The sequence below is a fragment of the Balaenoptera acutorostrata genome, chromosome 13 (assembly GCF_949987535.1).
Source record: "Balaenoptera acutorostrata chromosome 13, mBalAcu1.1, whole genome shotgun sequence".
Lineage (NCBI taxonomy): Eukaryota > Metazoa > Chordata > Mammalia > Artiodactyla > Balaenopteridae > Balaenoptera > Balaenoptera acutorostrata.
Genome location: NC_080076.1, coordinates 86,840,410 through 86,860,068, shown reverse-complemented (window position 1 = coordinate 86,860,068; position 19,659 = coordinate 86,840,410). Strand labels below are relative to the sequence as shown.

Here is a 19,659-nt window from a genome sequence, read left to right as displayed (position 1 = left end):
CTGAACTCACCCTATGAGCCTGTCTTCTTAGTGAATAACACTGGCTTACTGAACGTGTTTCCCTGCTGCCTGGATTATCGCATTTATTCCTATAACATCTGAGGAGATGGGGACTAATACTAATCGTCCAGTTTACAGATTTGGAAACCAAGACTCCAAGAGGTTAAAGTACTTTACACGAGGTCATGTAGCTGGGAAGTTACTGCCCAGGATGCAAACACAGGCCTGATTCTAAGGCCTCGGTTCTTATCTGTGATGCTCTATGTACCCTGATTCTCCAAAAAGTGCAAATATTAATAATGAGTGCAATTTACTGTATGCCTTGCCCACACCTATATATGTTGCCTCACCTTATCCCTATGGGATGGGCGTTATTATTATTCCCGTGGTTCACCCAAGCCAAGTGCCGGCACAGTGGGGCTAAGGGGCTTGTCTAAGGCCCCAGCTGGAAAGTGATAAAAGTGGGACTTGAACCCAGGTGCCAAGGCCAAAACCACTCTGCCTGCCAAGAAAAGTCGGCAACGTTCAAGTGTCTGGTCCAGAATGCCATCTCAACAGCATCTTAGATCGGGGGCTCCTGATTCCTGTAACCCCGTGTAACGCTGCAACCCTGACTGGCTGCTGCCCTCTTAACAGCGGGGAGGGAGGAGGATTTCGGCACCTCGGAGGTGAGAGCTGACTTGGGGAACGAACCCGAGCATCCTGACTTCAGAACCGCGGACGCTGGGGTGTGGCCGTTGGGAGTGCCAGAAGCTAAGTTCTTGGAGCCGGGCCCAGTGTGACCACAGACAGCAGAGACACGGCCGCTCCCACACTGCAGGCTTCCAACTCCAAACCCAGCCCCAGAAGGAGCAGGCTTAGAGGCAGTATCTATCAGTCCTGGGCACTTGTAAACAGTGAATGATAGAAAACCACCCAAAATTTTCATCCTAATAATAGCTAACATTGATTACTGAGATCATCTACGTGCAAGTACTTTTTATGTCTTAAACTCATCCAATCCTCACCATCACCCCGACACAAGCACCAGTATCATCTTCATGTCACCGAGGAGGAAAGTGGCACGCAGGGCGGTTAGGTAACCCGCCCAAGGTTACACAGCTGCTAAGTGGCTGGAACCTGACGTTCTGTTCCAGGGCTGAGCACTTGGCCACCAGGCCACACTTCCCCTCCAACGTGAGGAGGTAGTAATACATGATGACTGAATCCTCCGGAAACCCCTGCAAGGCAGGTGGGCAGAGGCTGTTCCAAACTTGATGGACAAATTTCAGAGGGTAAGTCATTTGTTCAGGGTGACAGCTGACAAATGCTTAAAGCCGATCGACGATGGGAATGGATCTTCGGCCTGTAAACCAAGGACTCTACCCACAGTCCCAACCTGCCTCCAGTGCCCGGGGCTGAGGGAACTAAGCCTCTCAGGGGCGGGTGGTGGCATGTGCAGTGGGGATGGCGATCTGGGCTGGCGGCGGGGGCGGAGGCGGGGGGGACACGACTTCCAGCACCGTTGAGACGCCTACCTGAGAATCAAGTCTAGCACGTTAGAAACAACAACAATAATGACAATTACAACAGCTAGAATGTACGCTACTTGCCAGGCATTGTTCTGAGGGGGCAACATGTTTAACTTTTAATCTCCACAAGCAACCTCTGACCCCCCCATGATAAAAACGAAGAGACTGTCCCCTAGGAGGACAGTCACCAAAACTGATTCACACTGGTGTGTGGCCCTTCGTAAAATAAAACGGGAATTCCCTGGCAGTCCAGTGGTTAGGACTCCGTGCTCTCACTGCCGAGGGCCAGGGTTCAATCCCTGGTTGGGGAACTAAGATCCCACAAGCTGGGCAGTGTGGCCGAAACAAAAAACAAAACCAAACCAAAAAAATGCAACCTTTTTTCTGCCTCTGCTTTGTAAAAAACAAACAAAAAACACAAAAAAACAGAAAGACACATGTAGCCTCGCCTGGCAATAAATATTTTAATTTTCATTTCATTTTTATGATGACAAATAATTTTCAAGTTTATTTCCTTCTTTTTTTTTTAAATACAAAGCTAAACCACAAACAGGTACAACCAAGACATTTTATCTCACATTTACACACTCCCATCGGATCCTCCTCCAATTCACTGACCACTGACCAGGCAAGTGTGGGGTGGGGGGAAGACTTTCTTAGGTAGCACCGTCGTGAGACCGGGGCAGGGGGGCACTGAAGTTGAGGACAGGCTCTCATACCTGTCTCCATTCACATTTACCTGGGAGCAGGGGGCCAGGAGACCCCACGTCACGGCTCCAGAGCCCCAGGCCCCTGAACTACAGGTTAACAGAAAGTGGGACTCGGTTCCCCTTTGGGAGGAAGCTATCTGCTCCTCCTGCTGTCACAGTCGAGGTGAAGACTTTACCCTTAGCTGTGATCCCTGGGCCGCTGGGCCCGCCCGCTCCCCTACACTCCAGCAGCTGGGGTGGGGCCCTGCATTTCGGGGCTTGTAGGCTCACCCTTTGGTTCATGGCTGCATCTTCACAGGAAGGACACCAGGGGGTCTGACAAACAAAAGCCTTGACAGCAGGTCTGGAACTTTCAACCCAGCAGAATCAGGTTGGGGCGGGGGGTGGGGAGGTGGGAAATTGGGTAAGTGATTTCTGGTCCCACTACAAAACTTTATTTTTGATTAGAATAGTGTACCATCTCAAATCTCTTCTACAGAAACAAAACCAAGGGGGAGAAAAAAAGCCAAACTAAAAAAAAACCCCAAACAAAAACGCAGCCACGTCACTCACTTCAAGACCTATATACATGTAAGTTGTCTTCTGTGGTTTCTTTTTTTTCTTTTTTGTTTTTTGATTTTTATTATTTTTTTTAAAATAAGCTCAGTGTTCACATTTCTATAAAGAAATTAACCCAGTTTCGGGAACCCCTGCCGGCAGGGCTAGGTAAGCAGTGCTTGTCCCTGCCCACATCTGCTTTGATTCCCCGCCCTGATGCTTCGAGGTGCCCAGAAAAGCGGCAGCCCGTGGAAGAGTAAATCTAGGCCCGGCCCGTGAGCCACCGGGTCAGTAAGCTTTCGAGAAAGCAGAGGGGAAGACTATCTTACTGTGAAACCTTTTTAAAAAATATTCATACACTTCAATGTGCGCCTGTCGAGATGTCAGGAAAACAAGAGCTTGGGAACATCCCGTCCAGGCCGTGGGGAGGCAGCTCCTCCTCGCGCCCGCCTGGCGCTGGGACGTCGGGGGTGAGGAGGGGAGAGAGTCCCGGCTCCTCGGGTGGACGCAGGCACATCGCCCAGCTTCCTAGTTCGTGTTCGACTCTTTCCTCTAAAACCTGTGCTGAGTCTTTGACTGCATGCACGGGAAGCACAAACGTTCGACTTGTATGCAAAAAAGGTACAAAAACAACCAGAATATAAAAGTTTTGGTAATATAAGGCCATCTGTTCAAGTCCACCTTGGAAACCTGTAACAGATATTTAAATACTACAGTGAAAAGGCATCTTAATATACTTTTTTAAAAACATCTGAAGTAATCTGCTAAGATTAAATGTGTAAAAAAAAAAAAAAAAAAAGTCAATTCCCTTTGAGGGCACTTTGTCCATTGAAGAAGGGAGGGGGGAGGGGCGGGGCCGTGGGGTTAATGCTTCAGCCAGGGGTAGGCTTCGATGGAAGCCCGGCTGCGGTCCCCATAGTCGTACAAGAGCTCCTCCCCAGCCTCGATGTCGCGAGAGGCAATGAGGATGAGGTGAGGCACGCCGTCGATGTCGTGCAGTTTGGTTTGGCAGTTCCCACATTTACTGTGGTTGATCAGTCTTCCCAGGCGATTTGTCTCTCTGGTTGCATCCACGCTGGCGGGGAGGGAGGGTGACAGAGGATTAAATTGATAAAAAGGGTTTTGAACCCAGTCAGAGTCATGCTTGCTCTCAGCTGTGGTGGGACGGTTATTTAGGGCCACGTTTTTGGGAAAGCGAAGTAACTCAAAAAAAATATCTTTAAGAGCCCAGAGAGGCGCTTGGTGTGGGGTATCCCAGGCAGGGGGCAGGCCTAGATGGGAATGCAAAAGACTCTTTGTGGAAGTTCTGCATAATAAATAAGTGAATAAAAATCAACTATGTTGACAGTGGGGGGAGGCCGTGCGGGTGTGGAGGCAGGCAGTACGTGGGAACGCTCTGTACTTTCCACTCAGTTTTGCTGGGAACCTAAAACTGCTCTAAAAAGTACAGTCTATTTAAAAAAAAGCAATCAGTGACACTGCCACACTGGGGACAGAGAAGTCAGCGATTCCCAGAGCTGTTCTGGCCACGGGTCCCAGAGGAGAGGCCAGGTGAGCCCCTACGCAGGCTTTCATGAGACTGGTCTACGTCTTGTCCCACGAGACGGCATCCAGAACCACTCCGATCCCCAAAATTAAACATGGGAAGTGGGGGAGCTGCATCACCGCTTTGAAAAAAAGGGTAGCAAGAACTAAGCAAGAAGCTGGAGCAGGAGAGTCAGCGTGCCCTCGGGGGCCCTCTGGCTGGGCCTCTGCCGGGGGGGGGCGGGGAAGAGCCACTCGAAGCACCAGGGGACTTACCAGTAGGTTTTGCTCAGATACTGGAAATAGTACATGTAGCAGCCCGTGGAGGGGTCTTGCGCGTACAGAGCCTCCCGCTTCTTGGCGTCGGTGATCTCGATGAGGTCCCCGTGGTATTCCACCACAAACTCGCCCCGGGAGAACTGCTTGGTGGCGATCACGCCCCTGCCTTTGCCGTCGATGAGGTCAATCTGTTGGGTGGTGCCAAGAGGGAGGGTTGGTTCATAACAGCAACAAACGCCACCTTGCAGGGCCGGCTTCCAGGGGGCGGGAGGCTTGCACCGTGTTCTTTGAACAGCTTTACTGCGGCAGGCCATAAAATTCACTCATTTCACACGTACAGTTTGGTGGGTATTAGTCAACATACACAGTTGTGCAACTACTGCCACAATCTATCACCCCAAAGAGTTCCCTTGTGCCCATCTGCAGAGCCTTGTTGCGCCAGATCCTGAGAGATCTGCTAGGTGGGTGCTGCCCCATCTTGCAGGTGAGAAAACGGGATTAGAGAGGCAGAGTCGTGTCCACGGCCACAAAGCTAGGAAGCCGTGTAGCACAGACTCAAATCCACGTCCTGGCCTCTTCGGGGGAGCAGTAGGACCCAGCGTTCTGAGTCTCTCCTTTATCCCATAATTAACCCTTCTGGGTTTCTCCTCACTCCATTTTAAATGGAGATGGAGGGTGATTGCTTGAGGGGTCCAGACTTAAATTCAGATCCCCCTAGGGCAGCGGTCCCCCTCCTTTTTGGCACCGGGGACCGGTTTCGTGGAAGATAATTTTTCCATGGACGGGGGTGGGGACGTTCAGGGGGTAACGCGAGCGACGGGGGAGCCGCAGATGAAGCTCCGTTCGCTCGCCCGCGGCTCACCTCCCGCTGTGCGGCCCGGCTCCTAACAGGCCAGCGGCCCGGCTCCTAACAGGCCATGGACCGGTATTGGCCATGCGGCCCAGGGGTTGGGGGCCCCTGCCCCAGGGAATTCCCTGGCAGTCCAGTGATTAGGACCCCAAGCTTCCAATGCAGGGGGCACAGGTTCGATCCCTGGTCAGGGAACTAAGATCCCGCAAGCCGTGCGGTGTGGGCAAAAAAAAAAAAAAAAAAAAAATTCAGATCCCCCTCCATGGTGGGTGGAAACTGAAGCTTTCCAACCCCTGGGTCCTAGCCCAGGGCCATCTGGCCACCACGATGGAGACTTGCTCCCCTCTCATCCACCCAGTGTCTGAAATACACGAAGAGAAAAGCAAATCTCCTGGGCATTGCCATTTCCCAGGAAAACAGTCTAGAAAAATTTGATCAGTTTGTCCTTTTAAAAGTTTCCCTAAGCATCATGGCTAAATGAAAGAAGCCAGATAAAACAGGCTACACGTTCTATGATTCCATTTGTATGAAGTGTCCAGAATAGGCAAACCCACAGAGACAGCAAGCAGACTGGTAGCTGTCAGGGGCTGAGGGCAGGGAACGCGAGTGAGTGCAGATGGGTACGGGGTTTCCGTTTGGGAGGATGAAAAAGTTCTGGAACTAGACAGAGATGATGATCGCACAACTGTGACTGTAGGATGTACTTAACTGTACACTTAAAAATGGTTACAATGGTAAATTTTATGTTGCATGTATTTCATCATAATTTTTAAAAAGTTTCCTCAGGATAACATCTCATGTTTCCTTCGTGAGGCATTCCCTTTAACGATACTTTCAGCATCTGGTCCCTCTACAACCTGTAACGGCCCGCCTGGTCACAGTGACCACCAGAGGGTTAAAGCCGCGCAGCTCATATGTGAGCCTCTGCACCAGGGAAGGGGCGACTTCACAGCCTTAACCTCCACGCAGTGGGCCCTGCGGCCCCTTACCTTCATTCCTTCTTCTTTCCCACTTTCAATCAATTCGTCTATTCTTTTCCTTTCTTCAGACTGGGTGGGGAGGAAAGAAGAAATGAGACGTGCGTCAGCATTCTCTCCGAGGCCATTCCAGGAGCCCCGGCCACCCGCAGGTCACTTGCAATTGGCCTCCAGGGCATCGGTCCCGAAGGATGCCCAGGCCCCCAAGCCCCCGTCCTTTCCTCACTGCCCATCTGAGGCGGACCATTCGCCACCTGGGGTTTAAAGAGGCCAAGAGGGAGACAGTGGTGGCCCCAAGGGCAGAATCGGGCTTGTGGCTATGTTCTGTTTGGCCCACGCAGACTTTTAAAAAATATCAAAATTGCTGACATCTAAAAATCAGGACTCTGACTTCATACGACACCAGCCAGGGCTGATCAGAGGCTGCGCCCTTCAGACAGGGTGCGTGTGCCCACCGCCTGTTCACTGCGGAATCTTCTGGCCTAGAACAGTGCCTGGCACGTAGTGAGCCCTCAAAGCAGCAACAGCCCCCCGCCGCCCCACACGCGCACACACAGCTACCTTGTTAAATGATGAATCAGTTACAAGCGTGCAGAAATAAATGGGAGAAATCGTGGGAAAACTGGGATAGGCGACGGGGGACTTTCCTGCCGTGACAGAACCAGGCAGAGGAGACAAGCTGAGGAGAGCTGGGGCCGGGGAGAGGCCCTGAATGCACAGCCCTGAGTTTCACTCTGGGGGCTCGGGGGTTTGGGGCATGTGAGCAACCAGCTCTGAGCGTCCTAAAGAGGATTCTGGCAGCAGCCCACGGGGGACCCAGGGCCTGAGCGGGCAGCAAGGGAGCAAGGTGTGAACGAGGGTGAAGGCGGCGAACAGGAAGGAGGGACGGACTCGAGACGTTCCCAGCCGGAGTCAGCAGGCTGCTCTGCACGTCAGGCCCGGTGCTGGGCTAGGCTGGGCTGGGCTGGGCGGCGGCTGACGCAGCCAGGGCTCTGCCGGCACTGCAGTCCCTGCCCCAGTGCTGGCCATCACCCCACCCACAGTCAGGCCAACCAGAGAAGGGGTCCCCCCCAGCGAAGCAGGGAGGGGTTCAGGGCATCTCCCCAAGGCCCAGTTTCCACCCTCCGGCCCTGGCCTTGGACCCTAGACCTGAACCCGGACCTGCCCACTCTGTCTCCAGCCACAACGAGGTGTCTGCGGAGCTCTTTGTCTGTCTCACCCCCGCTGCCCACACCCAGCCCCGGGCCTCGGTTTCGGCCGGCCCCGGGGGGCAGGCAGCTCAGGCCTGACCTCACCCCTGAGACGAGGCCCAGCTGCCCCGCCCTCGGGCTTCACCTCTGCGGTCAAGAGCCGCCGCCGCCCTGGCAGCCGCAGCCCCAACAGCCCGGCCAACAGCTGCCTCGCCGTCCTGGCCGGCGACCACCTGGCCGCGGTGCCCGCTCGGCAGAGCCAACACAAACGGCGGCGGGCACAGCGTGTGTCTCCCTCGCCACTGGCTCTGCGTCCAGGGACAGCGTGAGCTTTACTGTGCCGCCTGCTGCAGGGGCCGGCAGACCTGCGGCGCAGCCCGCTGCAGCCTCCACTGCCCCGACAGAGAGCCCCCGTTGTTGTTGTTTTTAATCAAAAAGGCCAACTCAGCTGCCCGCCCCCCCCTGCAGCCCACAGCGGCGCCTGGTGGAGGCCCAGGCTCCCCGCGTGGGCGCTGCGGCTCTGAGCGGGGCTGGGCGGCGTCCCGGGTTCTGGGGGCTGGCACCGGCTCGCCCTCTGCAGTGCTGTCTCTACGATGACCTCACACCGCCTCCCGCTGCAGGCAAACAGCTTGTAACAGCTTGTTCTTGGCTGAAAGACACTGCCTTTCTAAGGAAATAAAGCCAAAGCTTTTCTCTAGGGGGAAAGATGGACCTCCCCCCCCTTTTAAAGGAAGTCCTGCCAGTTCAGAGGTGGGGGGCGGAGAGAGGCTAGATCACCATCTGTACAGCCACAGCTCTCACATCAAAAGGCCGAAGGGGTCTGTGCCGGTTGAAAGGCCAGGGCCCCCCCACCTCCCTTGTGGGGGGCAATCCTGAGCGCTACTCCCAAGCCTGCAGGTTACCCTGCCGCCCCTGGGGCGGGAGGGTGGACGGAAGCAGCCGGGGGCTGCAGGGCCCGGCCACACCCTGGGTTTCCCTAACAGAAAGGCAATAACCACACCTCACTGCATCAAATATTGATCGACTGCACAGCTCAGCACTCTGCAAACACGGCAGGCGGGGGCCTCACAGCCCGGTCAGCCTTCCTGCCTGGTTTTCGCACGTTCCAAGGGACAGTGGCGGGGTGGGAAAGAGCAGAGAGGGGCCCCGGGAAGGGACAACACGGGGGAAGCAACAGTGACAATAGTTAACAGGTGCTCAGTGCATACCAGGCACGGTTCTAAGTGTTCTACATGCATTAACTTAAGAACGTAGCCCTCCCAACAACCGCACACGGTACTGCTTTATTATCCCATTTTACAGACAGGACAGAGAGGCACAGAGCAGTTAAGTAACTGGCCCGACATCACACAACCAGGAAGCGGTTCCCAAGCCACTGCTCTTCACTACCTCGAGACATGAAACCTCTAGACAGCAGAAAAACAAGCCTCCCAAGAGCACGCAGCCTTCACGGTCCTAGGCTCCAATGGCCCTGCCAAAGCCACTTTCATGGTAAGTCCTGACTTTCCAGGCCACATGCTACAGGCGACAAGGCTCCTCCACAGAGGCATCATAACTAAGCTTCATGGTGACCCAGAGCGTTATGACGACCCCCACTAGACCAAGGAGAATATCAAGGCCGTGGAGGCCAAGAGACTTGTCCCAAGATGATACAAAGCAAGCTCAGGCTGTGCACGGCAAGCACTGCCCACTGGAATGCCCTGCCCCTTCCGAGAGCTGGAATCGAAACCACGTGACTCTACCTGCAGCTCAGCTTTGCTCTTCCTGGAGCTCCTTCGAACAGGGTAGAAATCTGTGAGTTTACGATTCTGCTGCGTTTTTCCTTGAGCTCTGGGGTGAGAAAGGAAGAGGAGAAAACAAGTATTAGCACCGAGACCACATTCACATCCAGGAGGCACACAACCCCTTAGCAGCAGCCTCCTTGGAAACCATGTCACTTCAACACCTCTGTCCACTGCGGCCCAGGGTCACTTAGGCTCACCTGCCCACGGGGGCCTCAGAGAGAATGTCAAAGACAGGCTGCCTACTCTCGGCAGGGAGTGGGCTCCCGAGCCCTGGACCCGTGACAGACCAAGATGCTGACAGACAGTGGTGTCCCCGGTGGCGACTCAGGAATCTGAGCCTTGACGGCTCAAGGGGCTGAGAGGGTGGGCGGCCTCACCCCGGCTGGCACTGGGCAGGCTGCCCTGTGTTAGGGGTGGCCTCCAGGGGGCACTTACTTTTTCCTGGGAGCCTGTTTGCCCCTGACGGGCTTTTTCAGGGCTTGCTTGGCGGCAGCTGCATTGGGAGAATCACAAGACGAGGTCGGGGTTTTGGGAGGTTCTGTTGCTTCAGATTTTTGGTTTGGAAAAGGGGCCAGGGGACCTCTCCTGGCGTCTTTGATCTTCTGTTCCTCGGCCTTCATGGAGCTTCGTATTGCATTCCCAGAGTTTCTTTTCTCTGTGGGCAGAGGGTGGGGAGAGACAGGCTGACTCTGGACCCACCGGCTCCCACTTTCCAGCCCTCAGCCGCATGCTAAGACAGGCTTGGAGAGAAGAGAGGGATGGGACGTGTTGGGCAGTCGTGCCCTTGGGCTGTTAAGCTTGGTGTCCACTAACCAGTATCTTGGGCAAAGCATCTGGCTTTACTTTTTGACCCAGACACTGGGTGCAGCTTTTGGTCTTCTGCATCTTTTTTTTCTTTTTCTAGCTTTGTTGAGGTATAACTGATAAATACAATTATAAGATATTTGAAGTGTTATACCACGATGAGTCAACATATACATTGTGAGTGGATCCCTCTCATCTAATTAATCAACACACTGGGCCTTCTGCATCTTGAGGGAAAGAGCCCTTGAAGCAGAAGCACCACAGCCGGCAACACTGGCGTGAGGGCTCGACCAATGGCTTTTCAGGAAATGGGCTGCATACCCTAGGGAAAAAAGCTAAATTCCTAAAGGGTGGGCCAGTGTTGGTGGACAGGAGTAAGGCAATAAAGCAGAACCTCTCCCCAGCAAAGACCTCTTCCCCAAGACCTAGCTGCCTGGCGTGATTCATTTCAGACTCGTTTTCTTTTTTTTAAATTCCCTGTTCTAACAGGGTCGAAGCCCAGTGTTCACAGTGGTTCCCAGCACAGTGCCCCGACACCAGTCAGTGTGTTGTGAGGGACGTCGCCAATGACTTGTTACTAAAAATAGTTGTGGAGCACCAGTGTTGGACTATTTTTTCTCAAAAAAGATTTTACTTTTAACAAATAATTAAATAATACATTGCTGGTGGGAATGTAAGATGGTGCAGTCACTTTGGAAAAGAATTTGGCAGTTCTCCAAAATGTTAAACATAGAGTTACCATATGACCCAGCAATTCTAGTTCTAGGAATCTATCAAGAGAATTAAAAGCAGATGTCTACACAAAAACCTGTATATGAACGTCTGCAGCAGCTTACTGATAATATGGAAATATCAAAAAATGGAAACAACCTGAACATCCATCAAATGATGAATGGGTAAATAAAATGTGGTACATCCACAGGATGGAATATTATTCAGCCACAGAAAGGAACAAAGTACTGACACAGGCTACAACATGGATGAACCCTGAAAACATTATAACGAGTAAAAGAGAACAGACGCAAAAGGCCACATATTAGATGATTCCATTTATGTGAAATGTCTGGAATAGGCAAATCCATAGAGACGGGAAATAGATTAATGGCTGCCTGGGGCTGGGGGAAGGGAGGAATGGGGAGTGACTGTGAATAGGTTACAGGCTTTCTTTTTGGGGTGATGAAAATGTACTGGAGTTTAACAGAGATGATAGTTGCACATATCTGTGAATATGCTAAAAACCACTGAATTGTACCCTTTAAAATGGTGAACTTCAGGATATCAGAATTATATCTCAATAAACAAAAGAGAAAAATAAATACATCAGCACCCATGCAGACCATTCTTGCTCCTTGTACGCCCTCTTGGGTGGAGTTAAGGCATCGGGCATGACCCTAGAAGTGGGTGGTGCTCGTGAACATCAGCTGTCATGTTGAGTCTGCATCAAGGCAGGAAAAAGGTCTAGAATCATGGACAAGAATCTGGACCTTGGGGTCTCCTCCAATGTTCCTCCAGCCCCCAATTCTGACTGTCGCCATGTAGTAACACTACGAGTCAAATCAGCTAGCTTGTGTCCCGTGTCCCCATTTAGGACAATCTACATCCCGCCCCGTTCCAGAAGGGATGTGAGACTGGCTGAGCGCCATCTCAAAAGAGCCCCTTCCCCAGCCCAGTGTGGCGAGTGCTGTCCTGGGTGCTGCCTACGCGGAAATGCGGGGAGGGGCAGGCCGTGATGCTCGCAGGCCAGTGGAGAACAGGCTGACGTACGGAGCGCTCACAAAGCCGCCCCAACTCCTTTTTTTGGCCGCGTTGCACGGCTTTTGAGATCTTAATTCCCCCGAACAGGGATTGAACCTGGGGCCCACGGCAGTGGAAGCGTCGAGTCCTAACTACTGGACCACCAGGGAATTCCTACACAAAGCCCATCTGCACCTGCTCTTTTAACTGATCTTCAGAATGGTCCTGTAGGACTCCTCTCTCTCCCACTGTACAGAGAGAACTGAGGCTCAGAAAAGAGTAGCAAACTGCCCACGTCCCTTCCTTTCATAAATGGCAGAGCTAGGACTGGAACCTAAATCATGTGAAGTAACATCACCCTATGTACCAGGGGGAATCAGGCAGAGGGCTGGCTCCTGCCCCTGGGTCTCAGATCTGGCCCAGAGGCTGGGCTACCCCATCCCTTACGGCACTTTCTGTTAACGAATACAAAGCTTCCTTGTACGGAGCTGGTGATAGCCAGAGCTCTGCTTCTCTAAGGCGAGGTTTAATCAGAAGGGAGCACGGTGAATTGGAGGAAGCTCACACGCACCAGCGCCCCCGCCCCACCCTCAGCTTTAAAAGGGAATATTTGGGTTAGAGCAAGATTTGGAAGAGGTCTCAGCATGTTCTCCAGGGCCAGACAGAATTTTCAATAACCATTAATTTTCTTGCTCAATATTTTAACCCCAAATCTCATTCCAGAGTATGATGCTCCAGAGACCAGCACTGAACACTTGAGTAGAAAGAAACTTTAGAACTGAGGTCAAGGCCAGCTCATAAAAGGGAAAGAAATCAGTTCCTTAGGTTCACAAGACTCGGCGGGAGTGCAAGCAAGAGCATGGTCTGGACAACCTAGACTCATAATTTCTGTACTTTTAGCACCTGTGAGCCTCTCTAACAACAGGCCAGGTGCCGTATTTTTGCAACTTGGCAAGATAATCAAGCCTGAAGGACATGCGAACTCTTGTGAAAGCAGGGAGAACCTGTTAGACCAACAGGGCACACGCCCTGGAACAGGCAGCTCTTTCCCCTGTGTCTGTGTTTCCTAGCAGCAAGACAAAACATGGTTCAAACCTTTTGAATTTTGGCTTGAAAAGACTGGATAAAAATTTAGCACATTTACATTATTCTGCAGGATGCGAGCCGGCCAGTTGTAGTCAGAACAGGGCCATTTCAGAGGCTTACCGTCGCGTTTCCTGTAGATTCCGGCTAACGGCTTCCCCTGGCATTTGACTTCGTGATGTGCAACTGAGTTCTCTTCCTGAAGGGGGGAACGCATTCCAGAGCATTTGTTCGGGCTCATGTAGGTATAGATCTTTGATTGCCCGGTAAATACATTCTCCTAAAACGACAAACGCATATTCTGAAAGAGGCTTGAAAAAGAAGATCCCACAAGATTTAGGCAGACGAGGGGGCAATCAGAATACAAAAAACAAAAAATAGACAACATCTCTCAAAAACTGGGCTACTAGGCGAAGCCAGCCCCAGCAGAGCAGTGGAAGGTTCAGAATCCCCCAGGTCCCGGTCTGTCTCTAATTCCATTCGCTAAGGGGGGACATCTGGCCAGTAGAACCAGCCGTCCACAAAGGTCTATATAAGAAGGAGGCAACCTACCAGTAGCAAGGAGGTCAGAAGGACCAGGGTAAACAAGGCCGGGATTGGAAGGGCTGGCCTAGTGCAGGAGCCGACTGCCCTGGCAGGAGCTGCAGGGACTCTGGCACAGAAGCGGGCCTCAGGGAACCTGATCAACCACTTCTCAGTCCTGAGGTCAGCTGGCAGGACTTGCCAGTACTGCCTGAGCCTTCTGTGTGCCCAAGCCTGGCCCCTCTCAAATCATGCAGCCCAGCAGCCTCCCAGGACTGCGGGACTGGGCTGCGGTTGGGGTAGTTCTCTCGGGCTAACTGGGGGGTGCGGAGCTAATGGAAGAAACGCCTAGAGCCGGCGCATTTAGGGCGGTTACTCGACTGCGGTGGGCAGACCGGTGGGGCGGACAGGTCACTGCTGGTGTCTCTGGGTGTGCGGCCTCTCCTCTGAGTAAGCAGAGACGGGAGGAGGGCCTTCCCAGAAACCCTGCCGAGCCTTTCTGCCTGGTGAGCCATTCAACACCAAGTCAGCGAGACCCCGTGACCTCCCCGAGGGCCCCGGGCAGGCCCCGCACACTCTGGGAAGGCGGCCACCACCGGGGTGGCTGGGTCTCGGGGCATGGAAATGCCATAAAGACACAAACTTTTCCGAGGTCAAACACTGCCAGGGTCATGGCGGAGCGGGCGTGGACGCCACTCCCAGGCAGGCAGCAGAAAAGGAAGCTGCCCGGCCGGGCGCCCCGCCCGCACCCCCGCCCCAGGGCCGCGGGGGCGCCCACGTGCTCTCGGAGCGGGGCCGACAGGGGCGCCCGGCCGCACGGCCCCTCGGGGCGCGCCGAGCGAGTGCGGGGAGGGTGCCTGCTTACCCCGTTGGTGCGGGGCCTCCCCGGGCCCCTCCGCTCCACCATCTCCGGGCCCGGGGCCGTCGCTGCCACCGCCGCCGCCGCCGCCGCCGCCTCCACCGCGCGGGGCTTGGACATCTTCCTGCCTGGAGAGGGGGACCCGGGGGAAGCGGGGGAGGGGGCGCTCAGGGCGCGGCGGGGCGGGGAGCGGGGCCGCCCGGGCCGGGCGCCGCAGCGGCGCCTCCCGCCGCAGCCATGTTCCGAGGGCCCGGCGGCGGTGGGCCGCCCGCGCCGCCGGGAGGCCGGGGCCGGCCGGCGGGGCCGGGCCGCGGCCCGAGTCGCCCTCCCGCCGCCCGGCCCGGCCGGGCCCCGCGCGCCGCCCGCCCCCCGCGCGGCCGGGCCCGACACACCCACCTGCAGCCCGGCCAGGTCCATGGCGGCGCGCCCCGCGCCCTCGCCCTCGCCGCGGCCCGGCCACCAGCGCTGCCGCTGCCGCTGCTGCTGCTGCTGCCGCCGCCACCAGCGCCGCCGCGGCGCCCCGGGGAAGGGCCGGCGGCGCCCCACGGCGCCCCCTTCCCCCATGACCTGCGAGGCAGAGCCCGGCACCCGCGCGCCGCAGCAGCCCCGGCCGGCCCGGGACCGAGGACGCAGGGAGGGAGGCGCTGGCGGCGCGTCCTCCGCGGCCCGCCCGCTCGCCGCTGCCGCCACCCACCGTCCGCTCCCGGCCGGGGAGGGGGCTGGCAGGGGCGGCGCTGCGAGGCTCCTCCGGAGCGAGGGAGGGAGAAGGGGAGGGAACGAAGGAGGGCGGGCCCCGCGGCCGCGAGGAATCCCGACTCGGGCGCGCCCCCTCTCGCGCGTCCTTAGCCACTCGGGGAGGAAGGGGTGGGAAACATGATAATGACAGCCCGGGCTCTCGGCCGGCCAGGCTCCTACTCTCGCTGGCTCAACGGCTATTTCGGGAGACCCGTCCGTGCCAGGCGCAGTCGGCAGCGGTGAACGCGACAGGCGAGAGCCCTCCTGTGTGCCCGAGCCTGTGCTCACGGAGCGTTTTCCTGGGCATTTAACCTTCCCGGCAAGCCCCTGGGGGCCAGGTCCTGTGGCTAACCCGTTTATGATGCGGATACTGAGGTTCCAAGGAGGTGCAGGGGCTTGTCCAAAGCCACAGAACTAGAAAGCGATCAGGTCAGGTGTCAAACCCAGGCGGTCTGCACCTGACCGGTCCGGACCCTGGGGAAATAGAGCCAGGAATTATAATGGTATGTTTGCTGGGTGCTTCTCTTGCATACCTTATGCCATTCAGACCTCACAACGGCCCTTTGAAGGTAGACACCATTATTTTCTCTTCCACAGACAGGGAAAACAACCTCGGAGAAGTAAGGAGCTTGGCCAAGTTCTCAGAACTAGAAATAGATTACCAGGCCAACAGACCAGAGCCTACACTCCCGGCCACTAACTTCCAGATTACAGGTGAGGAAATAAACATGGAGGAGCAAATGGTGTTGCAGAGGGTTTAGCAAGTCACCCAGGTCTCCTGTCCCCACACGAGGAAATGTCCTGGGAGGCAGGGGTTCCAGTATACCTTACTGCCCTGAACCACTGTGCTGTAGCCATTAGGGTTTGAGGGCTCATGGCCAAAAAAGTCCCTGTATTTGTGCAAAGTCATAATGCAAACAAGACACCTCGGGGCATCTAGCCTTGGGTTATGACCTGGGAGGCAAAGATTGGGTATCTCTCCCTGCATCTGCCCCAGAGGTGCTTTGTGACCATGGCCAAGTCCCTTCCCCAGACTAGGCCTGAGCATCCTCATGGATAAAAAATAAGAACTATGAATTCCATAAGGTACCCAGGGCACCTTTGACATCCACAGATAAACAAATGGCTGTCACTTTAAGTAGCTGCCTCCCCTTAGAAGGGATAAGACAGTGGATTAAATGGCAAGACACTGCTCAGGACAACACCTCCCAAATCAGCTCATGCTTTAGAATCCTTCAGAGCAGGGCTGGGGAACCACTGCCATACCCATCCAACCACTGACTCCAGTGGGGTAGGGTAGTCTGCCCACTTGAATACCCAAGCGACTATGCAGAGAGTTAGGATTCTAAAGTGACACTCTGACACCCAGGTTGAGCCATCTGAAACAGTGTCTGTTACCTCTGCAGGGCAGAGAAGGTTTGTAGTTTGTTGCCAAACTATCATTGGAATCATGGTCTGGAGGCAGGAAGCAGCTGCTCAGATCAGCTTGTCCATTTCTCATACTGTTTTAACTCCCTCACCCCCACTACACACACATACTCAGGGCTATAGCTTTCTCCATCATAGCCCACAAAATGCAGGGGATACATTAAAATACAAGTCTAGCACCCATTTCTCTCAACTCTGCAGCTCTAGTAGCTAGAAAATGTAGTTCAAATCCTTCAGTAAAGTTTCAAAACACTTTGTTTTGTCTGTACATGAGGTGTTCACATGTGCATAACAAATACATACACCCAATCACAGAAATAAAAACTCTTAATGTTGCCCAGGGTCTCATAGAAATAGAATCCAACAGCAATGATACTAATAGCTCGCACTTACTGAATGTTTACTATGTCAGGCCGTACAATAATGCATTATTTAATTTAACCTTCCCAACCATTTATGAGAAGGTACTATTCTATTTCACAGATGTAGAAATCGAGGCTTGGGGAAAATAAATCACTTGCCTAAGGGTCACATGACTGAGATACTGATGGATATGAGGATACTTCAGCATAAAAAAAATGTATATTGCTTTCCTCAAACTCAGACACTAAAATTACAATTCATTCATTCAACAAGCATTTATTGACTACCTACTGTGTTCCAGGCCCTGGGCTAAAGACACAACAATGAACACAGACAGAGATGGAGCACACTGAGGCCAGAGGGGTGGGTAGGCCCCTTACAGGCCAGGGTGAGGACTGTGGATTTGATCCTAAGAACAAAAGGGGAGTTTAGGGGTGGAAGGAGTAGTGAGAATCACATGATAAAAATCTGTGTTCTTGGGGACCACTCTAGCTGCTGAGGCACAATAAATTGGAGATGGTCACAGTGGGAAGAGGGAGACCAAGTATGAGGCCATCTGACAGTGGCAGTAGAAACGGGGAAAAGTAGATGGACGGATCCTGCCCAAAGTAATATCCTTGAGGCTGTAAATATTTACATGATTGTAAAACTTCAAAACCAGAGAGGAGTTACCCGGTATCTGAACATTTTGTTCATGTGACTCCGCAGGGCTCTCAAAGTGAACTACAAGTTAGGAACGAAGACCTCTTTTCTAGAAGAAAAAGACTGACTCTTCATGGTGGGGGGCGGGGGGTCATGTGAGTCACTGAGAATCACTAACCAGTACATTACAAAGGTGATTTGCAACCTGTTATGGTAGAAGCTGGGAACACTCATCTTCACTTTGGCTAAATAAGGGAGGTAGAGTGGAACAAGCAAAGACACAAAATGGCCAGAGTCTGGACAGTGACTTTGGACTTCAGCTTCCACCTCTGAAAAATGGAAGTAGCAGTTTGTAAAGATTAACTGACATAATAAAGCACCTGGCCCTCAACGGTAATTATTACTTGCCCATATTAAGTATTTAAGTATTTCAATGGCAGAGTGGTTCACTTTGTTTCCCCCCACAGATTAATTAAAGCAAGCTATTTTTTTTTTTAATGCACTACTGTTAAAACAGGTAGTTTAAATGATTTTGCTGTGATGGGAAAAATGAATCAGGGAAGCATAGCTTTATTAAGATTTGTCGGATAAATTAGATATTATTAAGTATACTTTTAGATGCTTAACCCTTTTCTGAAGAAAAATATTTAAGGCATCTTACTTTTCTGTGTGGACTGGGTTACGAAGCTCTTTAACATGAAGTTCACTATGCCTCATTTCTTAATCATAATCTAGGTAAATCTTGTCCCAAAAGACCGTAAAGGGATGCTGGGAGAATAAATGATCCACCTGGGTACAGGGGCTGAAAACAAAGAAGCCCAATAAATATTTGCTGAATGAATCCTTATTTTATTCATTATGATCGCCATAGGGAGCATACTGCATTAAGGCAAATTCCTACTAATATGTAATACCCTGAGAATTTTGAGAAAGATGTAAAACCTCAACTTATTTCTTTTAAATAATAATTCAAGTGAACCATCACGCTCAAGTTTTTGCATGAAGGAGACAGCGGCTGGAAATGACCAGCGGTTGGAGATCACTTTGCCACATAACGTGGGTCTTACTGTCCTGAAAGCAAACTAACTGCGAAGAACTTCAGGCAGGGACATCGCCTCCCTCGCGGCTGCACAAACCCACCCAAGCCATCTCCCGTGGGCAGGAGTCCTGATCAGCTGCGGCGCGAAGGGCCGCCCCGGGAGGTGCCAGGGGACCTGTTTCACCCCAAAGTGGGCCAGCGGGGCCCGTCCCCGCCCCGGCGGCGCAGAGCTGACTCAGGGAGTGGGGAGGGAAAGGAAGGCGCCTGCTGCGGGGTCCACTCCGACGCGCTCCCCACCATGTAGGTTACCGATCTGCGCCCTCGCCTCGGGGTCACCTCCTTTCCTAACAAGAGAGAGCCCTTAAGCAGGCGAAGCCTCGCCCTCCCCCCATTTGTATCAATGACAACCATTCCCTGGAGGTGCCCTGCGCTTTAGTTTCCAAACAGCTTTGACATATGGCCCCATTGCGTCGGGAGAGGCAAGCCACCGGGTGCCCACACTTTAAAGAGGAGAAACCGAGGCACGGGAGTGGGAGGGGTTTCTGGGGGCTTCGGAAGCGAGGGTGGGGACGAGGTGGGGAAGATTCCGCAGCCCCGCACCCCCGCACCCCCGCTCGTCCCCGCGCTCCGTGCGAGCAGCTGGCGGGAGAGCGCCTCCCTGCTGCAGCTCCCGCCACCTCAGTCCCGCCTCCAGCGCGACCCCCTATCCCAGCTGCCCCGGCGCTGGCCACCCGGGCCAATACCTCTAGCCATGGCCGCGCTCTGTCACCGCCTAGGATCTCCCGGGAAACGCAGCTTTCGAAAAAAGTTACAACAATTGTAGCCAACTGCTCCGCCGGACCCCGGCTGCTGCCCTGATTGGCGCCACTGCCCGCCTTTCCCCAGGCTTCCTGCCGTGATAGGCGAACTCGAGAGGGAAAGCCCGCCCTTCTCCCCGCCTCCCCGGCGGGGGCGGGGCGAGCGGCCGCACTTCATACAAACGCTTTCAGGACAGGTCCCAGCGGAGGACGTGGGAGGGGGTTTAAATTTTACCGTCTCACCACGTTGATTGGCTGCGCTGGCAGGACATCCGCGCTGCCATTGGGAGG

General features: G+C 53.8%; 1 protein-coding gene across 5 annotated transcripts; it reads right to left on the bottom strand.

Moving 5' to 3' along the window:
- Positions 1–1,961: 1,961 nt before the first annotated feature.
- On the bottom strand, positions 1,962–19,399 carry KMT5A (lysine methyltransferase 5A). Of its 5 annotated transcripts, none has more exons than XM_057527038.1 (8): positions 19,315–19,399; positions 14,371–14,492; positions 13,107–13,263; positions 9,798–10,017; positions 9,321–9,408; positions 6,401–6,460; positions 4,559–4,749; positions 1,962–3,833 (listed from the first exon to the last, which is right to left on the bottom strand). In XM_057527038.1, the coding sequence occupies exons 1-8, from the start codon at positions 19,322–19,324 to the stop codon at positions 3,623–3,625; spliced, it is 1,059 nt and encodes a 352-aa protein (XP_057383021.1). In that variant the 5' UTR covers positions 19,325–19,399; the 3' UTR covers positions 1,962–3,622. The 5 variants fall into 5 exon arrangements, with proteins under 5 accessions (XP_057383021.1, XP_057383022.1, XP_057383020.1 ...); XM_057527039.1 differs by lacking the exon at positions 19,315–19,399 and adding an exon at positions 14,761–14,894; XM_057527037.1 differs by lacking the exons at positions 14,371–14,492; positions 19,315–19,399 and adding an exon at positions 14,761–15,108.
- Positions 19,400–19,659: the final 260 nt, after the last annotated feature.